The sequence below is a fragment of the Lichenostomus cassidix genome, chromosome 3 (genome assembly GCF_008360975.1).
Source record: "Lichenostomus cassidix isolate B80296 chromosome 3, HeHo_3.0, whole genome shotgun sequence".
Classification (NCBI taxonomy): Eukaryota; Metazoa; Chordata; class Aves; order Passeriformes; family Meliphagidae; genus Lichenostomus; species Lichenostomus cassidix.
This window is the reverse complement of record NC_139483.1, coordinates 106,465,111-106,493,074: the sequence shown is the minus strand read 5'-3', so window position 1 is coordinate 106,493,074 and position 27,964 is coordinate 106,465,111. Positions and strand designations below refer to the sequence as shown.

Below are 27,964 nucleotides of genomic sequence, written 5' to 3'. Positions count from 1 at the left end.
ATTTTATAATTATTGTGGCTTATTTACTTCAAAATAATATCCAATGCCTTAATCATGCTAGACAGGGTATAGATTATTTTTCCACATTCTCTTCCCTGTAATGGCTGATCTTCTTAAAGAGCTTAATCTCTCAAAAGAGTTTTTATGAAGACTGATGTGTTGGCAAGATTTGAAATTTAAAAGTATCACAAATCTTGCTGTTCAGAGTCTGAGAAAAAATAAATTGACATAGTGTATGTTTCAAGGGAGAGCTTTGTAAATGCTTGGATGTGGAACAAAAGTGGCTAATCTCAATAATTAACACTTTTGACTTGAAAAGGTATTCCAACACAGCTTTGAAATTCCATGCACATTGTTTGCCATGCAGCATCATTTGGGTTGGAAGGGTCCTTGAAGGGTTGTCTAATCCACCTTCCTGCCATAAGCAGGGACATCTTTGACTACATCAAGTTGTTCAAAGCCCTGTCCAACCTGACCTTGAATGTTTGCAGGAATGGAGCATCCACCACCTCCCCGTGCAACCAGCTCTAGAGATTTACCCTTTACTGTAAAAACTTTTCCCTTATATCCAATCTAAATCTGCCCTCTTTAAGTTAAAACCATTTCTCCTTGTCTGAACATAAAATATCTGTACCCATCATTTTTATAGGTCCTGATTTTCCTCACCATCATTCATGGAGGTGTCCAGACCTATTGACTAAGAGTTCAAAACGCAATGGTGAAGCAACTGAAGCTGTCTGGGAGAAAATAAGGGATTTGAATTATTTTTCTAGTAGAGAAGTTAAAATGGTCTTAAACACAGAGACACAAGCCAAATCTGCATAATAAACAGGAAGGTTGTTCTAAAACATCGCTACCAGTTTAAGTTTCCCATTCTGGGTGCCTGTGAAGTGTGGCATTACTTAAATATACTGCACATCATAAAATCTGAACATTGCTCCAGAGTCTAGGCTGTGATTCAAGAAAGCATCCCGTTGGGAAATATTTAAGCATGTATTTGAGTGACTGGATTTTAATGCATGTTTAAAGCTAAGCATGAACAGAGATGGAGTTATGTCTGTGCTTAAATACTTTTCTGAATTGTCATTTCAATTATACTGTCTTAAACCCAAGTACATCTGCTACAATTTCTTAAATTACTTTGGATTCGCTCCTGTGTAAAAGACCTCCATTGGTTCAACTTCATTTTATTCAAAGTTGGTCTCTAGTCATATAGGAAGTTGCACCAAGGATGAGTCTGTCCTGATGGAAATTAGGGAAGGGGTGCCTTTTTTCTGTCACATCCCTCAGGCAATATAAATACACAGTCATTTTTAGTAATTTTGTACAGAACTCTTCAAGCATGTCTATTGTAAAAACCAGAGGTAAAAACATTAATGAAAAACAACCTAGAGGAGACCAAGAAGATTTTCAACCACGTTTAAAATGGTCAGGGTTTGTTTTGTTCTAAAACCCCCTGAGAATAAAAACATTCTGTATATAGGTTGGCTACTGGAAGAAGTCTTCCTTTGTTTTTAAATATATTGAATTTAACTTCCTTATGAAATGTTTGTTATGTTCTCTGTTCTTCTTTTGAGCCTGTAGGGATTTTTCAACCTTGTTAAAATGTGCCATCTGCCAGAGACATCCGTTATAAAATTACAACAGCATAAATTTATGTGCCTGCTTCATTCTTAGGAGAAACACCAACACCTTGAAGTTAAAAGAAAGTAGCAGGATTTTACAGGCCAGCTTTCTTAAATTAGGTTTCCTCAATTAGCACAATACAATCAAATAAGGCAAGTTCTCACTAGCGCTAAATAGAGAGAAGATAATTTCCCTTGTGAGGCCAGCTAAGGTTATGTGATTACTTCCATCCCAATTTCCAGTTCAGAGAAAGTGAAATTTTGCTCTGCCCCTCAAAATATGCCATTAGTAATAATAATAATAATAAGTAGTAGTAATAAAATAATGATTATAATAAAAATAAAAATAAAAATAAATTGGATATAAATATCACCAACTACATAAAAGATTGTACCTTTACTAATATTGTTATATGATTATACAGCAGTCAAAAACTTGAGCTGTTTTGCAAGGCCACAGATGTGTTGAAATATTTTTCAGTCCATTTTATTTATACATTCTTCCGTGAGAGACAAATAGCACCAGATCCCCCACAGGGTGTTAAAGAACTTAACCCTACAGAGTTAGCTGGAGGTATTCCTATTCCTGTCAGTCAAATAGCTAATCCACAGATATTTTTTTTTCTTTTGGCAAAAACTGTCAACAAAGAAGTAGATTAAAGTGATAAATTATGGAATATTCCCTGGTTGTGGTGAATGCAGTTATCACAGAATAGTGCAGCAAAGTGTAGATGAGACTTTTCTCTCATGTTTTAGTTTTACGCAATTCATTAAGTCAAAAGTAGAGGAAAAAATATTTTAGAGAGACCAAAGAATAACAGATCACCTTCAGTTTACCAGGAGTGGTGGGGGCTCTGTTTCAATGTGAAGATCCTCTTTTTTCTGCTTGTTTTCTTCTAGCCTGAGCTCAATGTCTCTCAAAAATGCCACCAGCAAAACTCAACAGAATTATTTTCATGGACAGAAGTAGTCATGGTGAAAACTGTTATGAAAATAGCAATCCAATTACAAAAGGAAGACAAGATCCAGACACCTGTGTGAGTAGTGTTGGAGTAACAAGTGATGGTAATGTTGAAAAAGACCAGATCTAGCCAATGACTTTTGTACTGTAAGATTTCAAAAAAAGGCTCATCCAGTCTAGGTCAGAATCAGCCTAGGGATGGGGAGGCCACAATATCTGTATAACTTCTGCATGGAGTGTGATATTCAGTTTACATGCTGCTTCCTGGCTTCACCCCACCCAATTTTAGGCAATTAAGAGGTACCTACATTAGTATTTTTTGCACTGGTCTTCCTTATAATGACTGGGAAGAGTGATTACTGAGCTCAGGAACACCTGCTGAGGATCCCTCTTTCCCTTTGGCTATAGAGAGCCTTGGGCAGGCAGGAATCTCAGATGAGCATCTGAAGTTAGCAGAGAGCAGGTGGAGCCTCAGGGTGCACCAGAGGAAAGTGTTGGATACATATGATGCATTTCCAGGAAACTAGCCATGAGCTGAAAAAAGGGGTCTGATTCTGATTCAGAGGCTGTTCCTCATGACTTTCTGTCTTCAAAACCCAGCGAAGGAGGAAGTTTCTCTATCATGCTTTGAGGGGGGAAAAAAAGAAGCAAAGGGAATTTAATGACAAATATCAGAAGTGTATGTGCATTGGGAAGGAATAATATCTGGTCAAACCAACTTCACCCTCATTTTTTCCCCATGCAGGGATGGAGTACTTAAGAGTCTCCTTTCTGTTTAAGGACTGTGTAATCATTAGGGCAGTGAGGTGCAATGCTGTGCAAGTAGGAATTAATGAGAAATGAACTCACAGCAGAAGGAAGAAATGCATTTCCCAGCAATGAATGGGATGTCCTGCAGCCTCAGCCATGCTCTCTGCAGCCCAAGGTCTGCAGGGGGAATTGTTATACCAACAGGTGCTGGAAGGGGGAAAACATCCAAACAGTGATGATAACAGAGGGATTTTGGTTTTCAGCATGTGTCTGTTTGTCAGTGTTACAGGCTCTGAAGTGGTGAGAAGCCTGCAATGTGTATTCCTGGTTGTCATCACCTCCATCTCTATCTGTTCAAGCATCATAGCCTGTTCTCAAATAAACTCAGTTTTCCTTTCCCTTTGGCTTAATCCTTCTCCTCTTTACACAAGTTCCCCCTTTGCAAGAGCCAAGTTTCTTTAAGGGTGTCATTACTGACAAAATCACAAGAACTGCACCTGCTGCCAGGACTTCTCCCTGCTCCCATCCCCTCCTCATGAGTGTGTTTATTCCTCATGGTCACATTCCTTCCCAGCTACCATCTGCCCATTTACTGTTTTCCTTCTCTTGGACCCCATTCCCCGTTGGGGAATAATAAGATTGCAGCCAACATCTTCAGATGTTTTCACTCATTTTTGGGTACCACCTTGAAAAAAATCTTTGTCTGTTCTTTTGGCAAGGGCTGTGAATGGAGGGCTCACACCAGATTCAGTGGAGTTAAGCAACAGCACAAGGAGGATGAGAATGTTCTACCTCTCATTCTTTTCCTACTTTATTCCCTTGGTTCCAGAAATGCAAGAATTTCTGTTGTCAGTCCTGAAAGGGAGGGCACATCAGAAAAACACAACAGTGCTTTGGATATTCTGCCCTATAAAGTGTTTTGCTTGAAAACTGCAAGTGGCAGCTACTTTTCCTCATGGAGGAAGGATCTTTCAGCACACACCAAAGCAATGTGGCATTAAGAACACTCATTAAAACCCGAGCCTCCAGCTAACCTGAAATAATACTCTCCCACCTCTGGGGAGCAGAGCAAGCACCATAAGCACTATTATTGCATCAGGAGACCCTCAGCCCTATGCTGCCAATGCTGTGAAATTTGCTTGGTTTAATCAGCCCAGAGAGCATGTTCCTACTTTGTCAGAGCTCAGATTCAGCTGCAGGAAAAAAATGCAGAGCTCTCACAAATGAAACAAAACTCTTTAATTCTATCCTCAGAAATACAAGCATATATTTATATAGTTAGTTCTATTTTAAGATCGTTTTCCCATCTCACTGGATAAAGTAACTAAATGCCAGTCTGATTAGGGAATTTAAAATTTTGACATCTAGTTCCAGTAAGGGTGCTTTTTATGGCAATTAAAGATGAATGCCATTATTTTGCTCTCAAGCAGAGCTTAAGCTCTGGAATGCCTGGACTATTATTCCCAGAGGTGATTTTTACAGTGATTTCTAAGACAACAGAGAAAGATGCATTTCTGTTCTTGTTCTCATATACGTGTTTCCTGAGAGTAAGTTTCTTAAACAACCAGATTTAAGCTGATTCTTTATTAAATTCTAGAACAGATACTTTTTCTATGACCTGTTTTTTCAATGTAATCTTCCAGTATTGTGGTTAGAAAAGTGAGACAACCATTCTTGTTAGTGATGCCATCCTGATGCATTTATGGACACAGTGCTGACATATGTGACTGTGTCCATGAGCCTGTGATTTGTGAGGCAATGAGCTTCATCAGAGCATCACCCAGGGCTCAAAATAATGCTCAGGGAAAAATATTAGGGTAAAACAGCAGAGCTGAATTCGTGGTAAGATTCACCAAACCAAGAGTGATTGATGTTAACTCCCCCACATGTTCGTGTGCTACTTTGAGCTGGAAATTCCAGCCTAATGGAAAAATATTCTTGTATTGCTGGAAGTTTTTATATTGCTCCTCAAGAGAATCAGAATTTAAAACAGGAAGGACAGTGTGGAAATATTGCTGCAGAACTTTGTATGCCTGTGTTGTGTAATGTACTCTATGTTATTATAATAGTAGTTAAGCTGATAGTGAAATCCTTTTGGCTACATTTTCCTTTTTGTCATGATCTAGCCCTGCTTCATTGTCTGTCTGGCAACTAGGAATTCAGATAAAAATATCAGAAGTGCCCACAGGCAATAATTGGACTAAGCTCAGGAAGGCATTTAGAAAATAGAGAAAGTTTGTAATTACTCTTAGAATTGAGTCGAGACTTTTATCATCTTGTTTTCTTTCTGTGTTATCTGCTGGCATTTGTCCTCCCTTGCATAATGCAAGGGAAACCAAGGCTGCCAGGACACTTTTCAATGCAGCCAAGATCTATTTAAAGTCTGTATTTGGAAGCATTTTTATCTCTTACAAATGTTTACATGACATAGCATGAGAGGATTGTCTCATGAGCATGAAAGCTACACAGGTCTCCCATTATTCTCAGGGAAGCTGCAGATGAACAACGACATGGTTCAAACCAGCTTATTCAGTCCACACATTGCCAGAGGTAAAACCCAGAAAAGATGCTCAGGTAAAGATATCAGGGAGGATTTCTCCATCCAAACAGGAAAGTGAGGCCAGATGTTTATGATAGGGATGTTAGCACAACACTTGCTGGTGGAGGTGGCACTCTGCCCTCTCAGGTACCCTTGGGTGAGATGTCTGAGCTGAGGACAGCATTGCAGCAAAGGAGCAGCAGCTGCTCTGTATCCTCCTGAGACCATAAGGGGGATGGCTGACCTTTGTAGCTGTGTCCTTCTCCCCCTGACTGTAAAAGTAAGTCTGCATGAGGACCAGCTCAGGAATATCCTTGGTCTGTTAGATCAGCTCCTCATGTAAAAGGTCATTCCATTGTTCTGTCCTCTGGTGTTGTCCAAAACACCTTCAGCAGTACCACTAAATATCTGCTGAACCCATTCTTCTTCAGGAGACTTTTCCCATATTTAACATTGGTATTAAAGACTTTCACTGGGGGAGGCATTTTATTGAACTATGGGTGTCCTGATGAAAATACAAATTGAAATTAATGGGTTTTCTTCTTACTTCCATTGGCATCAAACAATACCATTTGCAAGCTTTTTCAGGCAGGTGCTGTCTTTAAATGACATTCATGTTTAATGTCAACAAGCTAGAAATGTCAATGTCTTGCCAACCTGTGATTTCATAACTCCTCCTCTACAATATTTCAAACAAATCACCCCTTCCCTTTCCTCCCCAGTTTTTAATGAAGTGCTTTGGAATGCTGGAATAAAAACATATCCTTTTTCTGCTCTAAACGCAATGCAGCTTTAAATTTAGGAGCATGTGGAAGTTTATCTACTGCATCAAGAAAAGTGGGATTAATCTCACTGATTTTAGAGATCTGAAAGTTGTGCACCTGGTCTTGAACAGTTGTCAGTGTCTGGCTACAGTCAGCTGATAGAGGCAGGCACCTCACCACAACACCAGGTAGGTAAAATATGTAGGATTTATCACTTTCTAGGGTGACTGCTTGTCACCAGCAATTGTAAAAATAGTTAAGACAATTGATTAGTCTATAAAACTAAGTTTTGAATACTTAAGATGAACTTTTATGAAGGCATTTACCACTCTGCACTGGGTCTAAAATATTTCTGCCCCAGATAATTAGGAGCTCAAATTGCTCTTTGAGCTTCAGTCTTGTGTTAGTTGTTAAAATTCATCTTAAGCACAAAGGTAAATAATCTGAATAAAACTCCAAATGTCTTTTAGAAATGGTGGATTAAAATCAAGCAAAATTGCTTTGATTAGATCAAAAGCCAATGTGGTCTTATTTATCTTATTCCCAATGATGGCTTTAAATCCAGAAAACACAGACTTCACCAATTTTTGTTTTAACAGTAAAAACCTTTTCCTCAGCAGTCTTGGTGACTCAGCACTCAAATTACCATATTTCGATATATGACCCAGTGTAATTAGGACGATATATTTTTTTAGCTGGTTGTTACTTTTATGCTGTAGCTGAGTCTCCAGAACGAGCAATTTATCTCAGTGACGACCCTGCCCTCTTTTCAGTATTAAATGGCTCATTCATTGTAGTTGTTACTGAAGGGAGCCGAAATTGGACAACTCTAGACTGTTCTTTGGAAAGCTCTTTTCTGCCAGATCCCCTCGTTTCTACAGTGGCAGATGTTTTTATTTTAAGACCTAGGTTTTTTTCATGAGTTTTCATGTTTAATGGCACTTTTTCTGTGTGTGCATAGAGCACATGAGAGTATTTCAGAAGCCCCTGAGGATGAAATTAATCTCTCTCAACTTTAGTCATGCAGAGTTTAGTTTATACACAAAACTTGCTGTCCTTAGCTCCCTCTCTTGTCAAACACAGAGAGATGAGAACATCACTGGGGACTCAAAACTATTTCCAACTCCCACCTGGGGATATGAAGAAGCATTCCCTGGGGGTGCTGCTCTGCTTGGCCAGGGTAGGCTCAGCCTGCACAACCAACTGGTTAAGACCAAATGCTTTGTTTTTAAATAGCTAAATTAGAGAAGATGCATTCTTGTACAAATCTTTATGTGGAAAATCAGACCCTCTGCTGCACAGGGCTTGGGAAGGCCTCAGGGAAAATTGTGTAAGTCTTTTTCCTTGAGGCAGCAGCTCCTGACAGACACAAGGGATGCAGCAACAGCAAACACATGATCGTGGGGGGATAGAAAAGTTGAAAAAGACAACCCAACACAATGGGACAGAGTAAGCACGGACAAAGAGTGGAAAGAAACACCACAGAGCATGAAGGTGAGATGTATAAAGGGTGCTAAAGTAGACCTGCCACATTCTGCCTTCATGTGAGTGACTCTGGCTGGCAGTTTTCAGGGTCCTGTCTTGCCTCAGAGCAATGGGGCAGAGGAGCAGGAAGGAAAGAAGGTAAAAGACAGGAATCTACAAGCTACAATATTCTCCTCACTCAAGGCCATGGGACAAGATTGTGGGACATCAAACAGGTTCCTGACTTGCAGCTCCAGTGCAGTAACAGGATCTTGGCAGTGCAGGAGGAAAGGTCTTGCCTTCCTCAGCTCACAAGCTCGTTTGATCTGTACCTTGATCACAAATTCTCAGTCCAGCAAGAGAAAAGCATCCAGTGATTTGATCTGCAGAGCCAGCCCAGCCAACATCATTAACTTATTAAAAATGGATTGATGCAAAACCTCTTCTCAGTGCTCATCCCAGCATATATGTGGATGCAAAATATCATGCAAATTAGGTAATTAACTGGGTTTTGCTTCATTAATAGATAAATCAGAGCAATAAGAGTCTTCCTAAATACTAGCTATGCATTTTTTCCAAAAATAGGACATCTAATGCAATTATTTATATTAGGTCTTTTGTATGTGATCACAGAGCATAAAAAGAAATTAGAGTTCCATGTTTATTGTTATTAAAGAATCCCCCTAGCCTCTTTATTTCAGTTGACTTAAAATAGACAGCTATGTTTCTATTGTAATTCATTAATTATCAGACTCAGATTTTAAATCATAAGTCAAAGACTCCCACTTTTAGCTTGTTCCTTTTTATACTGGAGTTAAGGTTATGTTGGAAGGACAAAAAGCTAAAGCTGGAATTATAATAAACCCTCAGATGAGCAAAGCAGCAAGATGCCATATACTAATGTGTATTTTTGAATATTTTATTTAGAATAAATAAGAATGAGTGAACTGCAGCTTTTGAGCACCAGCCCTTCCATGGAGCTGAAATGCCAGCTGTAGGAAAACCCACTAATAATTAAGACATGTGGCTTGGTTTCCTACCAGATCTGCCAGTATATGTGGCCACCTCACAACCATATATGATCACTTCAAAAGTTCCCAAATATACATTCACGGTTGTACACTTCGTTATACACAACTGCTTGTAGAGAGAAATAGAATTTCAATTATGCTACAATTTTTACGCTGTTTTCATATACCTGTTTTTTAGACTAAAATGCTTTTGTTACTACTTCTATGGCAAAACCTGGGCTTATTAAGCAAGAAACAAGTAATAAAAAATTTGATAACCCCATCATGTAGGTGAACTGTCAGTTATGTGAAAAATGGGCATGAAAATTATCTCAAAGTTAACTGCAATGTTATTGTCTCATCATAACTACAGTGTCATCATAGTAGCTGTTCCTGAGAACATATCACTTGTGCCTTTTCTTCTGTCAGGCCAGGAATTTATTATATAGAAAGATATTTAAAATCTTTTAGCTAACACAAAGAAGAAACTTAAGACATTAAAACTTCATTAGAACAGATTGTCTCTTGATTGTTGTCTCTCTTGGGGTGTTTCTTTTCCCTTCTTTTTATTTTTTCCCCCCTCTCCTGAGCTTCATCTTGAGTATCTTCAGCCATTCAAGGACACCCTTTCAACTAAATTATTTCCCATCACATTTTCTCCCTATTAGATAGCTGCTTCATTTTCATACAAGGAGGTGTTACTGGCAGAGGAGCATAAAGGAGCTTTTTGTTTCTTGCTCTGTGTCTCAGGCTCAGTTCTCAGATCAAAACCCCAGAAGTTTTAACCTCCTTATCTACTAAAAAAACATGCTTAAAGGAGAAAATCTGTATTTAATCCATATTTAAGTGGTAACTTTGGAGGTTTTTCTCACTTAAATACATTGCAATGCTGGAGGATGAAACAGGATAAAGCCTTATCAACATTTTTGCAATGACGGCTGCTGTTTGCCTGTCCCAGATGTGCTGGCAGCCACTAAGCCAAAAAATGAGAGTCTCTTCATAAAATCACTCCATGGTGCAGGAACAGCTGTGCAAAACTGCCTGCTGCTGTTTTCTGGGGGAGCAGTGCCTTGCCTGGTGTGAAGGCACCTGGCAATGGAACTGTGTATTTTAAGGAAGAGTACAAAAATCAGTGGTGCCTGGATAGCCACAGCTCTGTAGTGCACTACTGCCTTGGGAATCTCATCCCACTGAGAGTCACACAGGTGACTCTGGATGCACTTTCTGCCTATCTCTGAGATGAAAAAGAGAGTTCTTTTACAAAGGCTCAGCCCTTGTATCTCACCTTTAGCATAGCCCGTTCCTATAAACGCTCATCTATCTGTGAAATGCCATATGCCAACTTTCTGGTAAGAATTTGATATGATTTTCCTACCCACATATGTGTCAGTAAATATTCTGTCAGTGCAAGTCTCTTCAGGACATTGCTGATCTTATAACCCAGCCAAGGTTAATTATTCTGTGACTTCAGCTAGAGACTTGAACAGAAGGATGCTGATATCAGCTAGGGATTATTAAACTATTTGCCATTGCTGTTGCTGCATCTCTGGTGAAGCTGGTGCCTCTAGCAGTTCTGCTGGCACCAGGGCTGATCTCTTGCTCATTTATCTTTTCATTGAGCAAAAGAATTTTTCTCCTCTCTCCTTTATCAGCCAACGTCTAGTGTGTCTGAGGTATTTCCAGAAAGACTCTGACCTTCCCAATATCATTATGGCTCCCCAAAGCAGATATGGTTATTCTTTCCTGCTTGCAGCTCTTTGGGTGAGCCTGTCTGGGTGTAGACCAGCAGATGAGCCAGCTGCTAACCTTCGTTATCCTCTTTAAATGCTAATCTGCCCTTGAATGGAGGTCCCAGAGTGCATAGTATAGACATATATAGCATTAGAGCAGCTGTCTCAGTCCTCCTGACAGAGTTTTGGTGGTGGCTCACGGCCAAACATGAAGGAAGCAGCTCTACCTCAGTGGTGCAATGCACCTCCACCTCTGCAGCAACACCCTCCTCAGCCAAGTAACCCATGGCCTCATTACAGCCCAGTTCAGCTGCATCTATCGCAAACAAATCCTCTGTAGTGAGAGAAAATATTTCAACCCCAAGTAAATCAAATTCGAAAGTAGTTTTAGTGGCTCCTTCTCTCATTTCATGCAGTGGTGGCAGGCCCTGGGCACCTTCCCAAGCAAACATCTGGCCTCCTCTGTGGTTCCTCCCACCCAGGTTCTACAGCACCTGGGTGGCATTTTCCCAAACCAGAACATGCAAGAAAGCCACAAGGGACATGTTAAATTTCTAAAGCCAGGTCTCCTCTGTGACATTGATGAAATCTTTGAGTTTTCCTTTCTCTCACTCTCCGGAATGATTTTGTGTTGCAGGGTCCTCAGAGCCTGGAATGGATCTCACACAACAGGGCTGTGCTACGAGCACAGCAATAATAAAAGCAGAAGCCAACAGTATATCTGCTGCAAGATATCCCAGACAAATTAATTTCTGAGGCAATTCCATTGACTTTGATGGACTTATCCTGTGAATTCAACCATAACAAAAAGAAGCCAGTGCGAAAAGGGCATGATTTCTGCCATTTCCACACTGATTTATTGAGAAGAGTTTTGGGAAGTTGGAAGATTGATGAAGGGTGAAGTAGAGGAGCCCCTTCTCTGGCACACCACATACATATTTGGTCTGACTACAAAGCCAGCAATATTTTTTTTTCTAACAAAAAATACAGCTACATTTTAATCAATTATTTTGAAGAATCTGGTACAAGGAGCTCTCCTGTTTCATGATGCTCCTATTTCTCTGTTCTTACCAGGACCAAACTAGCAAGTCCTTCCTGACATGGGCATTGTGGGGCTTTTCAGAGCTCAGACCAGTCAATGGAGGTCCATTTTACCAATTACATTATCTGCAGAGCAATGAGACAATTTCAAAAGATGTAGGAAAAGGCATCAGGATGCTGAAAGCCAAGTGCTTTCTTGCCACTCAGCTCCTTTAGGGCTTCTCACCATGGCTCACCTCCCACTCCCCACATGAAACTGAGTTTTCCCAGATGCTGGGAGCTGGTGTGGGCAGACACTACAAACCAGCCCCGGGGTGAGCAGGCAGCACATGTCCCAGGATTGCTGGGATGGGGCTGGAAGCAATTCCCCTTCTAGCCTTACTGACTGCTAGGATCCTCTGCTGCTCCACGCAGATAAGCTGAGGCCTTAGTTGTCACTTGGAAGATTATTGTGTTTGACTATTAAAAGAACAGCGTTAGCAAATAGGAAGAGGCAACAAGGAGACTATGGATTATGGTTTGACAATGTCACCTCGTGTGGGGATTACCGGCGCAGGCAGCAGGCATCTGGCACAGAGGGATTTACAAGGATGCTGCCTGTAAGAAGAAGAAGTGGGGAAACACTGTTATCCTGAATTCCTTAGGAACCAAAGAAGAGATTTGCAAAGCAGTTTGAGGAGGCTCATGGGCACGTCATACACTTCATGCAAATAGGAATCAAATGCAGTAAGTGAAAACAGAGAAAAAAGAAAGACCACAGTTTCATTCTGAAGAGCCAAGGGCATGTAAGGGTGCAGGAAGAAAGGATAAAGGAAGAATAGTCGATTAACTACATCAACCAGAGGGAGCTTGGAGTACAGAAGGCAAAAACAAAGGGTGGGAAAAAAGGTATGGCTAGAGGAATCTCTGGAAGCAGGGAAATAATATGACCGTATTGCCAGGAGGTGGTCAGCAGCAAGTAAAATTGCCATAACAGGGATAAAAAGGAAAAAAAGCAATATAACTACTTTATTTCCATTTCTCTTTAAAATTGTTCCCCACTGTTTGTAGTTCTAAAGATAGATTGCGCTAAGAAGCAGTTGCTGTTTTCCAGAAAGTACTAGGTTCCCAAATGGTTTGGCTATTGACCTAATCTGTTATACTGGAAATCCAGTACCCAGCATCGATCTGAGGAATGCAAGCTACCCGAAGAAAGCCATAAAGCGAGAGCTGTGATGAGAGAAAACTTTAAGTAGCTTATTCCTGGCCTGTGCTAGAATCTGAGTTGCTGTATATAGGCTCTAATCTGTTGTGAAATCCAGGTTGTGATGATCATAGAACCATAAACTGATTTAAGAAGCAAGTGCTACAATTCGGCTGAAGAAGAGTTTGAATTTGAGCTCTCATTGAGACTTATTCCTTCACTGTATTTCACAAATCCAGTATACTCAGCTTTCTCATGTCACATACTAGTGTGAAGGGAATGTTGTGACCAGTTTCACTGAATTACTGCCAGTTTGTACTGGAATGACATAAAAAGGGTGTCAAAGAACTGAAGAGGTGAAAAACTAACCATTCTGCTGACCCTAGGAGGTGGAGAGCAGCAATTCCTAACCACAAAAACCAGCTTTCATGTCTAGGCAAAAGCAAATATCAGCATTAAGGAGGAAATACCATTAACAAGGTACCAGATAAGAGAAGCAGGTGAAATTAATCTCTAAGTTGAGAGACAACACATGGTTTATTTAAACACATGAGCATTTGCCAGCTCTCTGTTGGGCCAGCCACAAGGAATAGTTAATGAAAGAGCAAAGTTTTTAAGACTAATGTGTGGCAGGAAGTGATATGAAAACAGAAACCAATAGAAGAGATGCAGTATGTCTTCATTAGAGGAAATCCTTGGGATGCAACATCTCACGGAGTCCTACTGTTGTATGAGTTCAGGCAAAATGTTATCCAAAGCCAGTAAGCGATATGGACAATAATATCTTTCCAGTATTTTTTACACATGTTGAATTCACACGAACAAAAAACATGTAGATATGGAAGAGTTTGTTGTGTGAACAGCTGCTCTGAAGAGCCTAAAAGCTAAAAATTTGCCAGAAAAAATGAAGATGAATACTGAAATACTTGTGTGTATCAATTGGTCAGTGGACCTCATTCACTTATCGAAATTTTCTAAGAAAGGTTTCGGAAGTTTGGATTTTGGTTGTAACGTGACAGTCTTACAAAATGCCATTAAATAGCAGAGTGGTTTTTATCATCTGTCTTGTAAAATAAAGGCTATGCAATAGAGATATGAGCAGAAGATTATTCTGCAAGAATATTTGTAGGAGTCTGGTGAGTAAAGACAATTATCCAAAGTTCCCTAAAGGCAGGCATAAAATAGGAATAGTGAGATAAAGCTGAGAAGCTGAAAATTTAGGTTGAGCATAAGCAAATCTGATTTGTTACACAGACAGAAGACAGAATTTATGTTCTTTTGTAACAGAAACTTCTTGGGTTTTGAGACTCGGGAAAAGTATTTTGATCATGTGCCAAATGACTGCAACCATTCATTTCTACATCAAAATCACAGTTCTGAGGTCTGAACTGTACACTACAAAATGAAGTCTTAGTCTTAATTTTTTTAATCATACAAAGTCCATTAAACCCTGAGGAATTGTCCCAGTGGTGAATTCCTTTCTGGGCAAAAGAATTGTCTTTATTCTCATATCAAGTGGTTTCCCTGCAGTTTCTAGACATGGGGCTCCTGTTCTGCCATCTCCACCTGCCCTGCAGAGCTGTTGTCTGGTGCATGAACATCCCATTCCTCCCACTGGACTTGATTTCCAGTCTGTTTTGAAATATACTCCAGGAAAGGCTCAGCAGTGCCACAGAGATGCTGCATACGAGACAGACATCTATGTTTTACCCAGTGAGTCCCCTCAAAATGCCAACTAACACCTTCCTAAAGTCATTCTCCTAACTGGTGTCACCTTCCCATTCTTTCCCTAACAGACTTTTCCCGTTTCTTCTTCTCATGTCAACAGCAGCAGCACACTGGGAATTCATATTCATTGTGTTATCCACTGTGATCTCATTGTTTTTTATTCTGGGGATGCAATTGCTCATCTTGCAAATGTGAATACATTCTTTGTTTCTAGATGCATAATCCAGCACTTAACTGTGATGGAGCACATGTTGACAAAATGAGCTGCTTAACGATGTGCTTGGGCTGCGTTTTCATTATTTTTTATCTGCCAAACCTTGCATTATCCAAGAAGTTTACTACTATTGATTTCTTTTTCATTCCAGAACATGGGGAAAGATGTTGAATACCATAGCAGAATTTTTTTTTTCCCAATTATTTATGTCTTTCCAGCAGGAAGACCATGCATTTACAATTTAATATTTCATTATTATATTTAATATAAGCTACAGTGATTTAATGTAGTACAAATACATGCATGTATCAAAATGTTGTGCAGGAGTAAATCAAATTACCATTATTTAAACATAGGCTATACCAGCATGGTTTCTTTTCTCCTGTAAGCTTGGAGATTAATTTTTAAAAATCAGGTTTATCCAATACGACATATTTTCCATACTGTCATGCACATTTAAAAATCATTTTATGGCACAAGATTTACTGATTTTTTTCAAGATAGATGGTTGATTTAGGGTGTTAAAACATCTCTTACCATCATATTTTACATTAAGTTTCTTGAAAGTAAAGCTGTTGGAACTTTTGTGCTTAAATCTTTTATCTAATGAAATGTATTATTTTTTTTCCAGAGGAAAAGTAAAATGAGGTTTTAGATTGGAAAGTAAAGTATGTGAAGATTACAAAACCTAGAAAATTATCACTTCTTTTTCCCAAGAAATAAAAAGTTTCCTACTCTTGAACAATTTACATAATTGTTGACCATTTATTTTTAAAGGAATTTATGAGAATAACTGTCTAATTTTGCTGGAATCTGGTCATATTTTTAATTGAAAACTTTAAGGTACTTGAATTTATTCAGAGGAGATGGTGGGAAAAAAGCTGATGGAAGGGCTGGAAGGCACCTCCTTTGAGGAGCATCTAAGGGCTGGGAAATTTCCAATATCACCAGTGTGCTCCATTTAGCTATTTAAGTTGTTAGTGCATCAGTTCACAGTTCCACACACTGTTGAGGGAAAAGGAAAATAACCTGATCTGCAGGTTAAAAAAAGTCTCTATTTTTCAATAATTTCCATGATGCTTCCACCTTTCCTTACTAATGTCAGGTAAAATAATCCCCTCTGGGAATTAAAAACCTTCAAATGTGCTCCAGTAAGAGACATTGAAAGGGACATTTGTGTCACTGATTGATGAAACTAGAAGTATGTTCATCTTTCCAAATAAACAGTGAGTGAGGTCCAAGGGGAGTTTATCAATGGCTAAAATATAAAGTTTCCTAAGGAATACATTTTTTGCTGTGCATTTGGCAATGCAGTGGCAGGTCCAAGGGAAGTGGAATGCAAATGTGACAGGGTCGGGTAAAGGAGGTCACAAAAGACAAGAAAAGGTCTTCTGGAGCACTGACAATCTTCTAGAAATTGAAAAGCTGGCAAGTGTCTTTTTCAATTCATGAACAAAACTCCCGAGTTGTTAAGATTTATCAATTTCATTGCTATAAAACTGAACCACATGCAGAGTTTTTTACTTTTTTAAAACATTAAATAAATGGATTGACATTTTTGCCTTGTTTTGCCTAAGTTTCTATGTTTATGTGTTTGGGCTTGTTTGTCTGTCCTTGACCACCAATTACTTTAACACATCCTGACCAGTTTAAAATCAGCATAAAATTCGACACATTTTTTTTTAATAGTCCACAGAGGGATTCTATTACTTTCCCTTCAGGGAAAGAATCAGTATATTAGAGGTCAAAATCCACGTAACAGAGATCTTTCGAGACTTGCTTCATTAACTGCATTGCCTGACTTCAAATAACCTAAAAAGAGTTAGAACATCTCCATCTATGATTAGTAAAGCCTTCCCCACTTCAATATCCTACCAAGGTTATTAATTTAGAAGCAGGCTAACTGCATGATAAAATTCTTACTGTTTCTTAGCTCTGATGGGAGAGGCGTTGAAAGTCCACGTGAAGGAATATGAAAGGCACTGAGTTGCTTGGAGAGGGACTTTGACAAGGGCAAGGACAAGGGGGAATGGCTTTTAACTGAAAGAGGGTGGAGATAGATTTGATGGTAGAAAGAATTTCTTCCCTGTGAATGTGGTGAGGCCCTGGCACAGGTTGCCCAGAGAAGCTGTGGCTGCCCCTGGATCCCTGGAAGTGTTCCAGGCCAGGCTGGACAGGGCTTCCAGCAACCTGGGATAGTGGAAGGTGTCCCTGCTCTGGCAGAGAAATCGGAACAAGATAATTCTTAAAGTTCATTCCAATCCAAACTATTCTGTGATTCTATGATTCTACTTCTGCAGTGGAATATGAGCTGAGTCCAGCAGGTCCCACTCCTAAAACTGGTGTCTTGAAGTTGACTGGGAGTGTGATGGGAGGGAGGTTTGCAATGGTGGTTTTTTTCCAAAATACTCAACTTTTGTACCTCTCCAACATGGCACTTTCTGTTAATGCTTTCAGGAGAGCAGTCAGCATCTCTCCTTTGGAGCCACCTCTTCCAGCTGCTCTCAAAAGAAGATTGTGCTTTAGATGGGTTTGGGTTTTGCTCTTTGAACAGTTGCCTTTTGCAGTGATACCTACTCTAAGCACAAACAGGCTTTTTGTTCCCAGGTCTCCCAGTCTAGTTTTAGAAGGTTTAAACTGCATTAACAGAAAACTTTGTGTTAAACAGTTTCCAGTTACGGTAGAAGGACATAAGGTTTCACTGCTCTGCACTTGGTATGCAGAACAACTCCACACCTTCAGCTTCTTGCAACTCTATGTCCTCCCTGGAGGATGATTTCTCAACAGTAACAGCAAAAATATCAACTAGAAACTTAAAGAAACACAGAGTTTTTCAGCCTCTAGGGTGTCACCAGGTGCAGTAATCTGCCATTAGGTCCCCTTTACAAAGCAATGCAATTGCTCCCTCTAGTAGGTTACACCTGCAGTTTCTGAGTTTGTGCAAAGTTTCCAGAATGCTATTGTATTGAATTGTTTCATGGCAATGCTAATAGTTTTCTTTAAAAACAGGGTATCAACAGCAATGGAGTTCACAACACCAGGAAAAACTATGGTATTTAATATTTCTGGGACAAATTTCCATTAATATGGGTTGGGATATGTGGTTAGGGCAGGTCTAAGGTTCAAATGAGGCTGTAAAGGAATGCTTTTTCTCCTTGGACTTTAGGAAGATAGAGTATGAGAAAAAATTCCCTAGTGCTGCAATGACAGAGATGACTGCAGGAAAATGCAAGGACATGCCAAGGCACAGCTACTCAGGGAACTCAGAATAATTTTAGAGACTGCTGAGCCATATAATGTAGCCATTGCTTCCACCAGTGAAATACAGACACATCTGGGTAAAAACCAGCATCTGCTTCCCAGAGCAGCACCTGCGCAGTGCTTGGAGCCAGGCAGTGCTCACCAGCACTGCATCTGACCTGCACAGCAGGGGGAATCAGAGGAAGAGACAAATGCAATTATCCTCACTGAAAACCAGCCAAGACAGTGAGGACAGTGTGCTCACTCTTGCAGAACAAAAACTAAAGAGCATTTTTAGTGATCTGCTGCTGCAAAAGCCTGAGGTTTTCATCCCATTCAGCCCAGTGCCTGCATCTTCAGCTGCTGCAGCTCTCACTGCCTCTTTGACCATCCAAAATAGCATCTCCTTCCTCATCTCACCATCAGATGAGTGTGGCTGAAATGTGACCTATTTCTCCACATCCTGCAGGACTAACACATGGAAAGCCACAGCTGTTGTACCTGGGAATGACTTTCTCTGAAGGGCCAGGAGCACAGGCGTATGACAATGCCATGAATTACGTGGGCTGCTGCTGTAATTTACTGCTCATGGAGCAGCGAGCCCTGAGCCAGTGGGTTCTGCATGCTGGATGTGACTGCAGGCAGTTATCCCACCAGAGAGGAGAAGTCACTTCATGGGAAGGAAATGGAGTGAAAAAGGATCAGGAATGGAAAGATAAAACTGAATTATTAAAGGCTCATCTAGCTAGTGGCTGCACAGAGGACATCTAAATGATACAATACTGAGTAAAGTCTTTTTAGTTCGTTTGGTATTTGCAATAGACTCCTTAAGCCTTTGATTCTATGCAAAGTTTTTAACATTGCAGATGAATATAGCAGATAAATATTGACTTAGAACATTTGGCAAATGGTCTATTGAGTTCTGTATCCTTTTTCGAACTCTTTGGGGGAAAATTATCAGACTAAAAGAAGGCAGCTATGGGAAAATTTCTTCACAAGTGAAATTTCTTTGTACCCATTTTTGAATTGGGTTTTTTAGCATGGTCATTAATTTTTATGCTTCTTCTTTACGGTTATGGTTTAGTGTTGCAATATTATTCAAAATAATGAAGATGTTTTAGCTAGCTGTGTAAAAATCCAACCTTTTCTTCATCAGGCTGAATTTTCAGCCACAACCATATCTCACAATAGTGGGTTACAGGGATGATTTGCAAACAAAATGTATTCCAGGAGAAAAACAAATACATTTGCTGCCTTCCATTTTTGCCCAAAACCCAGAGGCACAAGTTTGGATTTCGCTGCAGAGGATCACAGTATCTAAGGCAAGCAGACAGCCTGCTTGATGGAGCATAGAGCATTCACTCTGTGCTTCCTTGAGTAACAGAGCCCTCCTTTCCTCCCCAACTGAAAAGAAACAGCAATGCAAGGCTGAATTTTTCCACAACACACCAAAAAAACAGGACACATCCTCAGCCTACCCCACACCTGCTCTTTCCTGCAGATCCACCATGCTGCTGCAGAGACCAGAAGCCACCATCAATCCTCCTGTGTAGATGGCACTCACAGGAAAGTGTGAACTAATAGTAAAATATCTGAGAGAAAAAGATCTGGCAGGAAATTATATCCAAACTGAAATAAACACAGCCCTACAAATAAAATATCCTAAAAGTATTTGCATATACACAGATACTGTGAAAAATTACACTCCACAGTCGGACCAGACAGACCCTGGAGTTATAGGTGCAAACTAGCAGTGGAAATGTTAAGAAATACCTTACAAATGTATGGCTTTTTAAGCCCTGGAAGAAACTGTTGAGAAGGTTGTAGAATTGCTATTGGTGCTGTTCAAGGCTGGATTTGTCAGAGCCCTATTAAGGATGACATACGTGGAGCTAAATAATTTCTACTATTTCTAGCCCAAATTAGCCAAAGGTAAATGTGATATGCGTCGATACATACCAAGCACAGGGAATGAAACTCCTGCTTGATGAGATCAACACACAGAAAAGCTGCATCCAATAAAGAACCTCAAATAACTCAGGCACAGGAATGAGCATTGCCATTAAAAGGTAGAAAAATGAAAGCAAGAGGTGTTCAGACAAACGTGTGGAGCACCTGAAGAGAAAATATCCTTTTCTATCAGAACTGAATTTGTATATTGATTGAGTAGTAATCATACATTTGAAGTGCAAAAGCAAACTATTCTTTTTAGCCTTTGACTTTTTAGCTTAAATCATGCTCTCCTCTCTTATCAAATAACATTTTCAAAAGGATTTTAGAAATGCTTGCAACAAATTAGAAGCAGTTCAAATGACAACTACCAGACTCAGATGGAGAGCTGAGGAAGAAGTTTTAATAATCATAACAATAATAACAGAAAATTGTATTTGGAGATTCTCTTGGGACAAGTGGGTCAATTGAGCTCCAACTAGAGGCAGAAGGAGGAAGAGTTTACCTGACTTTTCTCAAGAAACAAACCCAGACCATGTCTTTTGTATTTTCTGTCATTAGAGAAGATCTGGCAGTGATGGTCTGTGCTTGGGCAGTGGTGCAAGGGTGAATGCTTCAGCCTGTGCTGAGCCTCAGAGTCTCTGCAGCCCTGCAGCCCCAGCTCCCGGGGTGCAGCACCTGCGCTAAGGGAGGATGACTTTTGGGTTGATAAGAGACCTTCTGAAAGGTCTGTACAGAAAAGAAGGGCTGGAATTCCACCTCTAAGGGATTCAAGCAGTTTGTTCATATCCCCTGCATATGCATCCATATATCTACGTCTAAGATCTTATGTGTATAAGAGAATCACAGAATCACAGAGTCAATGAGGTTGGAAAAGACCTCTGAGACCATCGAGTCCAATATATGACTCAACATCACCATATTGAGCAGACCTGAGTGCCTCATCCAGTGATTCCTTTAACACTAGGATGGTGACTCCACCACCTCCTTGGGCAGCCTGTTCAAAGGTCTAATCTCCCTTTCTGTGGAGAAATTCTTCCTCATGTACAACTTAAATGAGAACAACACACAGAAGAAGTGCATCCAATAAAGAACCTTAAATAACCCAGTCTAGGAATGAGCCTATTTTACCACCTGAAAACCATAACACCTCAGGTGTTAAAGTCTAAGAAGTCACCCTTTTTTCAGAGATGGATAGAACCTTCCAGAGATTAACACAGCTGATCCCAAACATCTACTAAGCAGTTGTCAAAATATATCTGGAGTTACCTATTTTGCTCTGTTGACTGCAAAGGAAATGGAGATTTTGTCACTCAGTTAAGGGGAGACATTTGGGACACCTGGATTAGGTGCTACAAACCCTGCTGCTGGGACTGAGGCTGGCGGGGCTGCTTTGTGCATCCCTTTCTGCAGGGTGTGAGAAGGCCCAAAGGACTTGGTCAGAGATAGTCTGCCCTCAGCTGTGTTTGTGGAGAGGACAGTGCCAGGCCAGTTGCCTCTCCCCAGCCATCACCCCTTCAAGGCATAGCAGCAGGACCAGGCTGCATGGTGCTAGTGCAGCAGATTATCCCAGAAACCTTTGAGTCTTCTACTCAAATTCTATGAAAATTGTTCCTGGATGGTTAACCTGTCCTATAGAAATGAAAAAATCCCACCTACTGCAAGTGGGAATAGACTTGTCAGGAAATACATCATGTTATGGGGAAACCAACTTTACAAATATGGAGAATTTCCAAACCCATTCATATGAATCATTTGTGTTAGAAGCATATCCAAATAAGCAATCTTAAACATTTTTAAATCTTCCATTTTTTCCCTGCTTTTTTTTTTTTTAATTCCCATTTCCCTCTGTAAAATCAAGAAATTTTATAATTAAGGGTGAGGTAATTCCAAGCCTTTAATGGTCTGCTGAGTGAGTGGGGACATGAGCTGCTGTTAGATCTAAACAACAAATTCACTGTATTTCTAAGGCATGGAGGGGTGGGAGTTTATGTCAGGAGGTCTCTTTTCCCTGAAGGTTCATTCTCTTGCTCCTCATCCAGATAGGAGGTGATGGTATAACATGAGATTCATATGGGATTTGCTTTACTGCTGCATCAAGAGAACAAAACAAAGTCTGAGTCACTCGTGAAATCTTTCTGTCACATTTGTAATCAGAAAGTCCATTGCTTAAAGCAAAGGGTAGAATACTGTGGTACTTCATGTACAGGTAAACTAGTGACAGCCTGTACTTTGGCTCTCACATTTGTCTTCTCAGGTTTGAAAAAAATAATTTCCTCATCTGAACTAGGACTTTTTTCCTGCAATTTTCCATTACTCTGCTACTAATATAATACTGTGACATCTCAAATTTACTGAAAGGTGATCACCAGTCATCATTTCAACAACTGCCATCTGGAAGAGGTTAGATGGCTTCTATCTGAAATGCTAATAACTGCCCTGGAGTCTTGTCTGCTTTTGCCTTGATTCCTCCTTCCATTTAAATAACTCCGGGGAAGGAATAATGGGAAATTTTAACAGAAAATTCTGCACTGAAAGTACAATCTCTGCCATCCATCTCGAGCCCTTACATCAGGCATGGGGCTTCTGCTGGATGCAGGTAGCCTATTGGTTCCTAAAGTTTTTGTTTCTCTTTCCTACATCTCTACCAGCAGCGTGGTTACTGGCACCAGTGGCAGCAATATTTCAATATTGGGCACCCACTGTGATTAATGTTCTCTAAAGACTCAGTCACAAACAGCTGTTCCCACAAATATCTTAAGGACTTAATGATCTGGACTTACAAATGACATGAAATATTTCTCATATCTGCTGTGAATCCAGCCTTCTAAGAAACACATACCCTTTATAGTACAAAAAGCATAATTACTCTATAATTATACTGTAGGTGTTTTTTTATCATAAGGTTTCCACTAAACTATATAATGAAGTATTTCATGGACTGGCCAAAAATAATTACAATGTAAAATGATGTAATTGGTACACCTGCATTTAGAAATACACAGTTGGGACCTCAGCTGAGTTAAATCATTATCTCCCTGATGATATCAGCCTGGTTCCTGTGCATTAAAAAGCAGATCATGGGAGCAATAATATCTCAATTATGTAGTTAACCTTCTGGTTATATTAATTAGTGATGATTAGGCATGGGAAACCATAATTATGTCACGTACATAACACCCCTTTGAAATTGCATATGAATCCAAACACAAAAGGCAGATGTGAACATCTAACCAGGGCTAGAACAAATCTGAAACTTAATTATATGACCCTCTATCTCCTGCCTGAAACGCAGCCAGTCATGACAGTTCTGCTGATGTCAAATTTGTAGAAGAAACTGCAAGTTTTATTTGTCCCAGAAGAGAAATACAAGGTAGAGCTGTCCCATATTCTGATTTCAGATGGAGGTTATTAAATTCTGACTAAAAAAAGACAAATAAAATATCTAGGCCGTGTTCTGGTAATAAACAAGGAAGCTCTGAAACTAAAGAAGCACCTTCTCATTAATTCATAACATTTGTCCATTTGTCTGGGGTATGTACAGCTAAAAATCAGCCTCCCTTGCTCCTGTTTGCAGGAGATCCTGGCAGCCAGAGCACTATTTGCAGGGGACCTTATTGAAGAATTTCTCCCGAATGACCCTAAAAATGCAGTGGTATTCTAAGGAAACTGTTTTTCCTGAGGCAGCTGTCTGAGGAAACTGTGGTATCGGGAAAAGGGAGTCAGAGCAAGCAGGATTTTCCACCACTGTTCTCAGGCCTAACTTAAGACTGAAGTTTTTCACCTTCAAGTACAAAGAAAAGCCAATCTGAGCTAACACTCTTCCCCCATACAACAGAGATGTCCTTTATCCCAGCAGACCATTCCCTCACGGCAGGACTACAGCAAATAATTATGGTGGAGGTCACTAGTCTAAATTTAGAAAAACATTAAACATTTCACTTTTCTGTAGGCTTCTGTCGCCTACTGAAACCTAGAGAAGCTCTGCCCTGCAAGAGGAATTGTGGATCTAAACATCCAGGGTTATTCCTGTCATTCACATGGCAGCATCCTGCCACCTCTGCAGGGAAAAGGACAAGCCCAGAATATCACAAAATTTCCATTAAAATTGGTCCTTTGAAAAGTGAATGTTAGAAGAAACTGCGTATTTTTGACCAAACAAAAGTACTTTAAATGGATGGTTTGCAAATGTCAGGTTGAAGTGTTCCAAAGTTGGGAGCTGCCAGAATTAAAGCTGCCTGTGTCCTCTGCATTGCACTTGCAGGGTCTTTGTCACTGCTATTGCCTGGTTTTATATTTTTTTAATCTAAGTAACTTGACTGTGGAAGTTTGACTTGCAAATCTGGCATTTGCAGTTCAGGGAAACCCCACCTTGCACATTTTTTCTTCCATATTCACTCAATTATTATTTGATCTGCTGTTTGCTTTCTGCTGTGCCAGCAGCAAGGGACACTGGGATGTGAGCTGGGATTATTTATTGACCCACAGAGACAACAGTGTCGGGGTCTTCACTGTATTTACTCTGGGGTGTCACATCAGTCCATGAAGGTCAAGTCCAGCAGAAAACCCTGCCCAGTGGATGCCCAGGTGAGCAAGGCTCTGGGTGTATTCTGGGCACAGCAAGGTCTCATTAGTGTCCCTTAAGGGACTGAAGGCACAAGGTACTTTGCAGAATACAATCCAGTTAGGTTTTAGTAAGACATACTTTCTGTCTTTTTCTTCACTAAGCTGTAAAAGTGTTGCCTAATGTTTTCAAGCAGCAGTTCCCAAGCATTGCAAGCTGTTCTCTAATGATATTTTCAATTCTGCCTGAGACTCCTGAATGAAATTTCTGAAGAGTTACATAAATGCTTTCTTTTTCAACCTGAATTTCATTCAATATAATATTATAGAAACAATCCTTGCAAACATCTCACTTCAAGAGAGGTTGATTTTTTCCTTTCCTTTTGCTCTTGGCAGTGGCTGTGACAACAATGACAGCGCAAAACACAACAAAAATGTTATAAATGTTACTTTTCCTAAGACAGCAAACAAAGTTATGGACTAGCGAGGTGGGAAACTGAGGCAATCAGTTTTGTTTTCAGATGTTTTCAGAAAACCCCCACCTGTGTTTCACTCTGGGGCTGCAGAGAAGGTGTAAAATTGAGGAGCTCCTTGGGAATGGCAAGTCTGGGACCTGTCAAGCAAAGAGAATGTGACCCCCATGTCTCCCACCATCTAAAAAAGGACACCAGCACACAAATACACAGTCTAGGGAAGGTGCTTTCCATCACTTCTGGGGTTTTTTGCCTTTGCTTCAACCTGCTGCACAAGCAAGGCAATGCCTTTTGCTTCCTCCTTTGATGAGCACCTCCTGACACACAGGAAAATGTTGCCAAAATCTGATAACAACCATGACATCCTCTTCCTCACCATAATCCTTTTCTCCCTTCTCTGTTTCCTAAGGCCACACCTCTCCCACAGGTCAGGATACATCCCTGTCACAATCTGGCCTGTTCTCTGCCAGGTTTCTTCCTTTTCCTCATCCCAGCACTTTCTTTCCATCACCTCCTCTGCCACCTCAAAGCCATGCACAGCATCTGAAGAGCTGGCACAGGGCAGCCCATGCCAGGGGCCATTGGCACAATTTAATAGGGCAGATGATGGAATTAGAGGCTTTGGCACGGCCTTGTTTATCGCTGTTAATGAGGCTGAACCATTAACAGTGGTCTTTTGCCTCACTCCTCTTTTTCTCTTCTGGAATCTTGACCATCCACTCCATTCCACTCCTTCCCACCTAAAGCAGCTGCTCCAGAGATTTTGAGAGATGAACTGGTGAGGCCACAGCTCAGCCCCTTTGTTTAGTGACACAGATGCATTATTAAGGGATAGATTAAATAGGAGGTTGGGATTGGGGGATGCATACACCCACAGGAGTTTCCTTAGGGGAAGAAAATGTGGTCTTTTGGGAGGCTGAGGTTTTAAGAAAAGTACAAGACCTTTCTTCAAACTTTGACTCTGACTTGAGGCTTTACATGCCTAGTTATCTCTCACTATAACACAGTACTTGGTCTGGTGAACTAGAAGCATGAATGGAACTTAAGAATTCAGCTGTAAAAGTGCAGAGCTCTGGCCACAGGTAGGGTTCCCTGCCATCAAAAATCCGTCATGAAAGTGTTTATGTCTGGGCTGCGATCACTGAGATTTTGCACAGAGTCATCACGGGTTCAGACTCATGGTATGGCAAAAATCTGACAAAGTTGGATGTGAGGGTACTGAACAAGGAGACCTCCATAACTGAGCTGGGCACCTTTCCCTCTGCCTTTCCGATGCAACTTCCCAGCAAACTCATCAGCCACAGGGATGCACTAAAAGTGCTTGGAACCAAACAATAACAGAAGGAATGAAAGCAATTCTTCTGCCTAAAGAGTTGGCTTTTACATTTGTTCTTCTGCACCTTCCCCTGCCTGGGTGCAATGCCAAGGAAATCTCTGCAACTGATCTGGGACTTCACAAGCCAAGGGATTATGTGCCACAGATCCTGACAGGTCCCTGTGCTCACAGCCTGGCAAACACCACAACAGTAATCTCCTCTCTGAGATAAAGTCCATCAATCTTATTCTTACACCAACCTGTCCCACTCTGTCCCTCAGGCAGAGCTCCAAGAAAAGCCCTCCTTGGGAAGGATGTTAAAATCTGCCCTTCCTTGGTACCCTCCTGTTTAACTTACTCTTTTGGCTGGCCTCCCATCAAAGTCGGGTCAACGCATATCCATTTTGTCTGCTGAGCTGACTAGTTTTCAATAACAATTTCTCCTTCATTCTGTAACAGAGATCAATAACACTGCCCCTCTCTCATATTGACCAAGATTCCAGGAACGTCATTTGATTTTTATTGTTACTACTGCTTTGGGTTTTTTTCCATTTTTCTTTTTTTCCCCCCCGCTTCCTTTCTTTCTTTCTTTTTTTCTCCCCCCTTTTTTTTTTTTTTTGGCAAGGCACAGATCAATTTAGCAAGATGAAAATGACTTAGACTTTCACTCAAAGTAAAATCTGCACTTTATAACCCAGGATGTAATTTACAATCCTGTCATTAAACTCTGTTAATCCTATTATTATGAAGATAAATAATTACCCATAGCGAAGAAAGGGATTCCCAACAGAGTAGAATTATATTTTCCATCAGTAATGAAAAATATCCCTGCCGCAGTGACACTGGAAATACAGATAGTGAGTACTCCCAGGAGTCCCAGGAAAGGTTTGCTACGCAGGCAGTCCTTCATGGAGCTTGAGAGGGTAGCAGTCAGGAGAATCAGCATCAGGCTCACCAAAATCTTGCCCCTGGCCAAGAGACTGGTCTGGTGGAAGTCCTTCCAGAGGCTAAAGGATGCTAGTGAGTAGAGCTGCAGATCCTGGTGATCCAGTTGCATCTTGTGCATCAGTTTACAGAATTCGCTCTCCCACTTCTCCCCAATGAGGTCCTGGGTGACAGAGCCATACGTTTGGAGGTAGTAAGTGATTTGGATGGCTCTGGCTGATTTGACTCTCTGGTCTTTGCTGTTGGGCACTTCCATGACCCCTCCGAGCTGGTGGCCAATGAAACTGCTCCTTCCATCCTGGGAGAGAAAGCAGAAAAGATGAGCATGTGGTTATCGTGCATATGATGTGATAAAGTGATAGACTCTGTCTCCTCTCACAGACATGCTGAGAGCTCTGCTCAAACACCACTGCACTCAGCAGGAGCTGTGCCATTCACCTCAGTGGCCTTTGGGATCTGTCCCTGCTCC

The 27,964-nt window shown here is 40.6% G+C and overlaps 1 protein-coding gene across 2 annotated transcripts in view; it reads right to left on the bottom strand.

Annotated features, from left to right (window-relative positions):
* The window catches only part of PTCHD4 (patched domain containing 4), an 81,439-nt gene that overhangs the window by 28,624 nt on the left and 24,851 nt on the right, over positions 1-27,964 (bottom strand). For both annotated transcript variants that reach the window (XM_085057007.1, XM_085057008.1), the window contains exon 2: positions 27,313-27,793. In XM_085057007.1, coding sequence (XP_084913133.1) covers positions 27,313-27,793 — 481 coding nt within the window. The remainder of the gene's footprint in view (positions 1-27,312; positions 27,794-27,964) is intronic.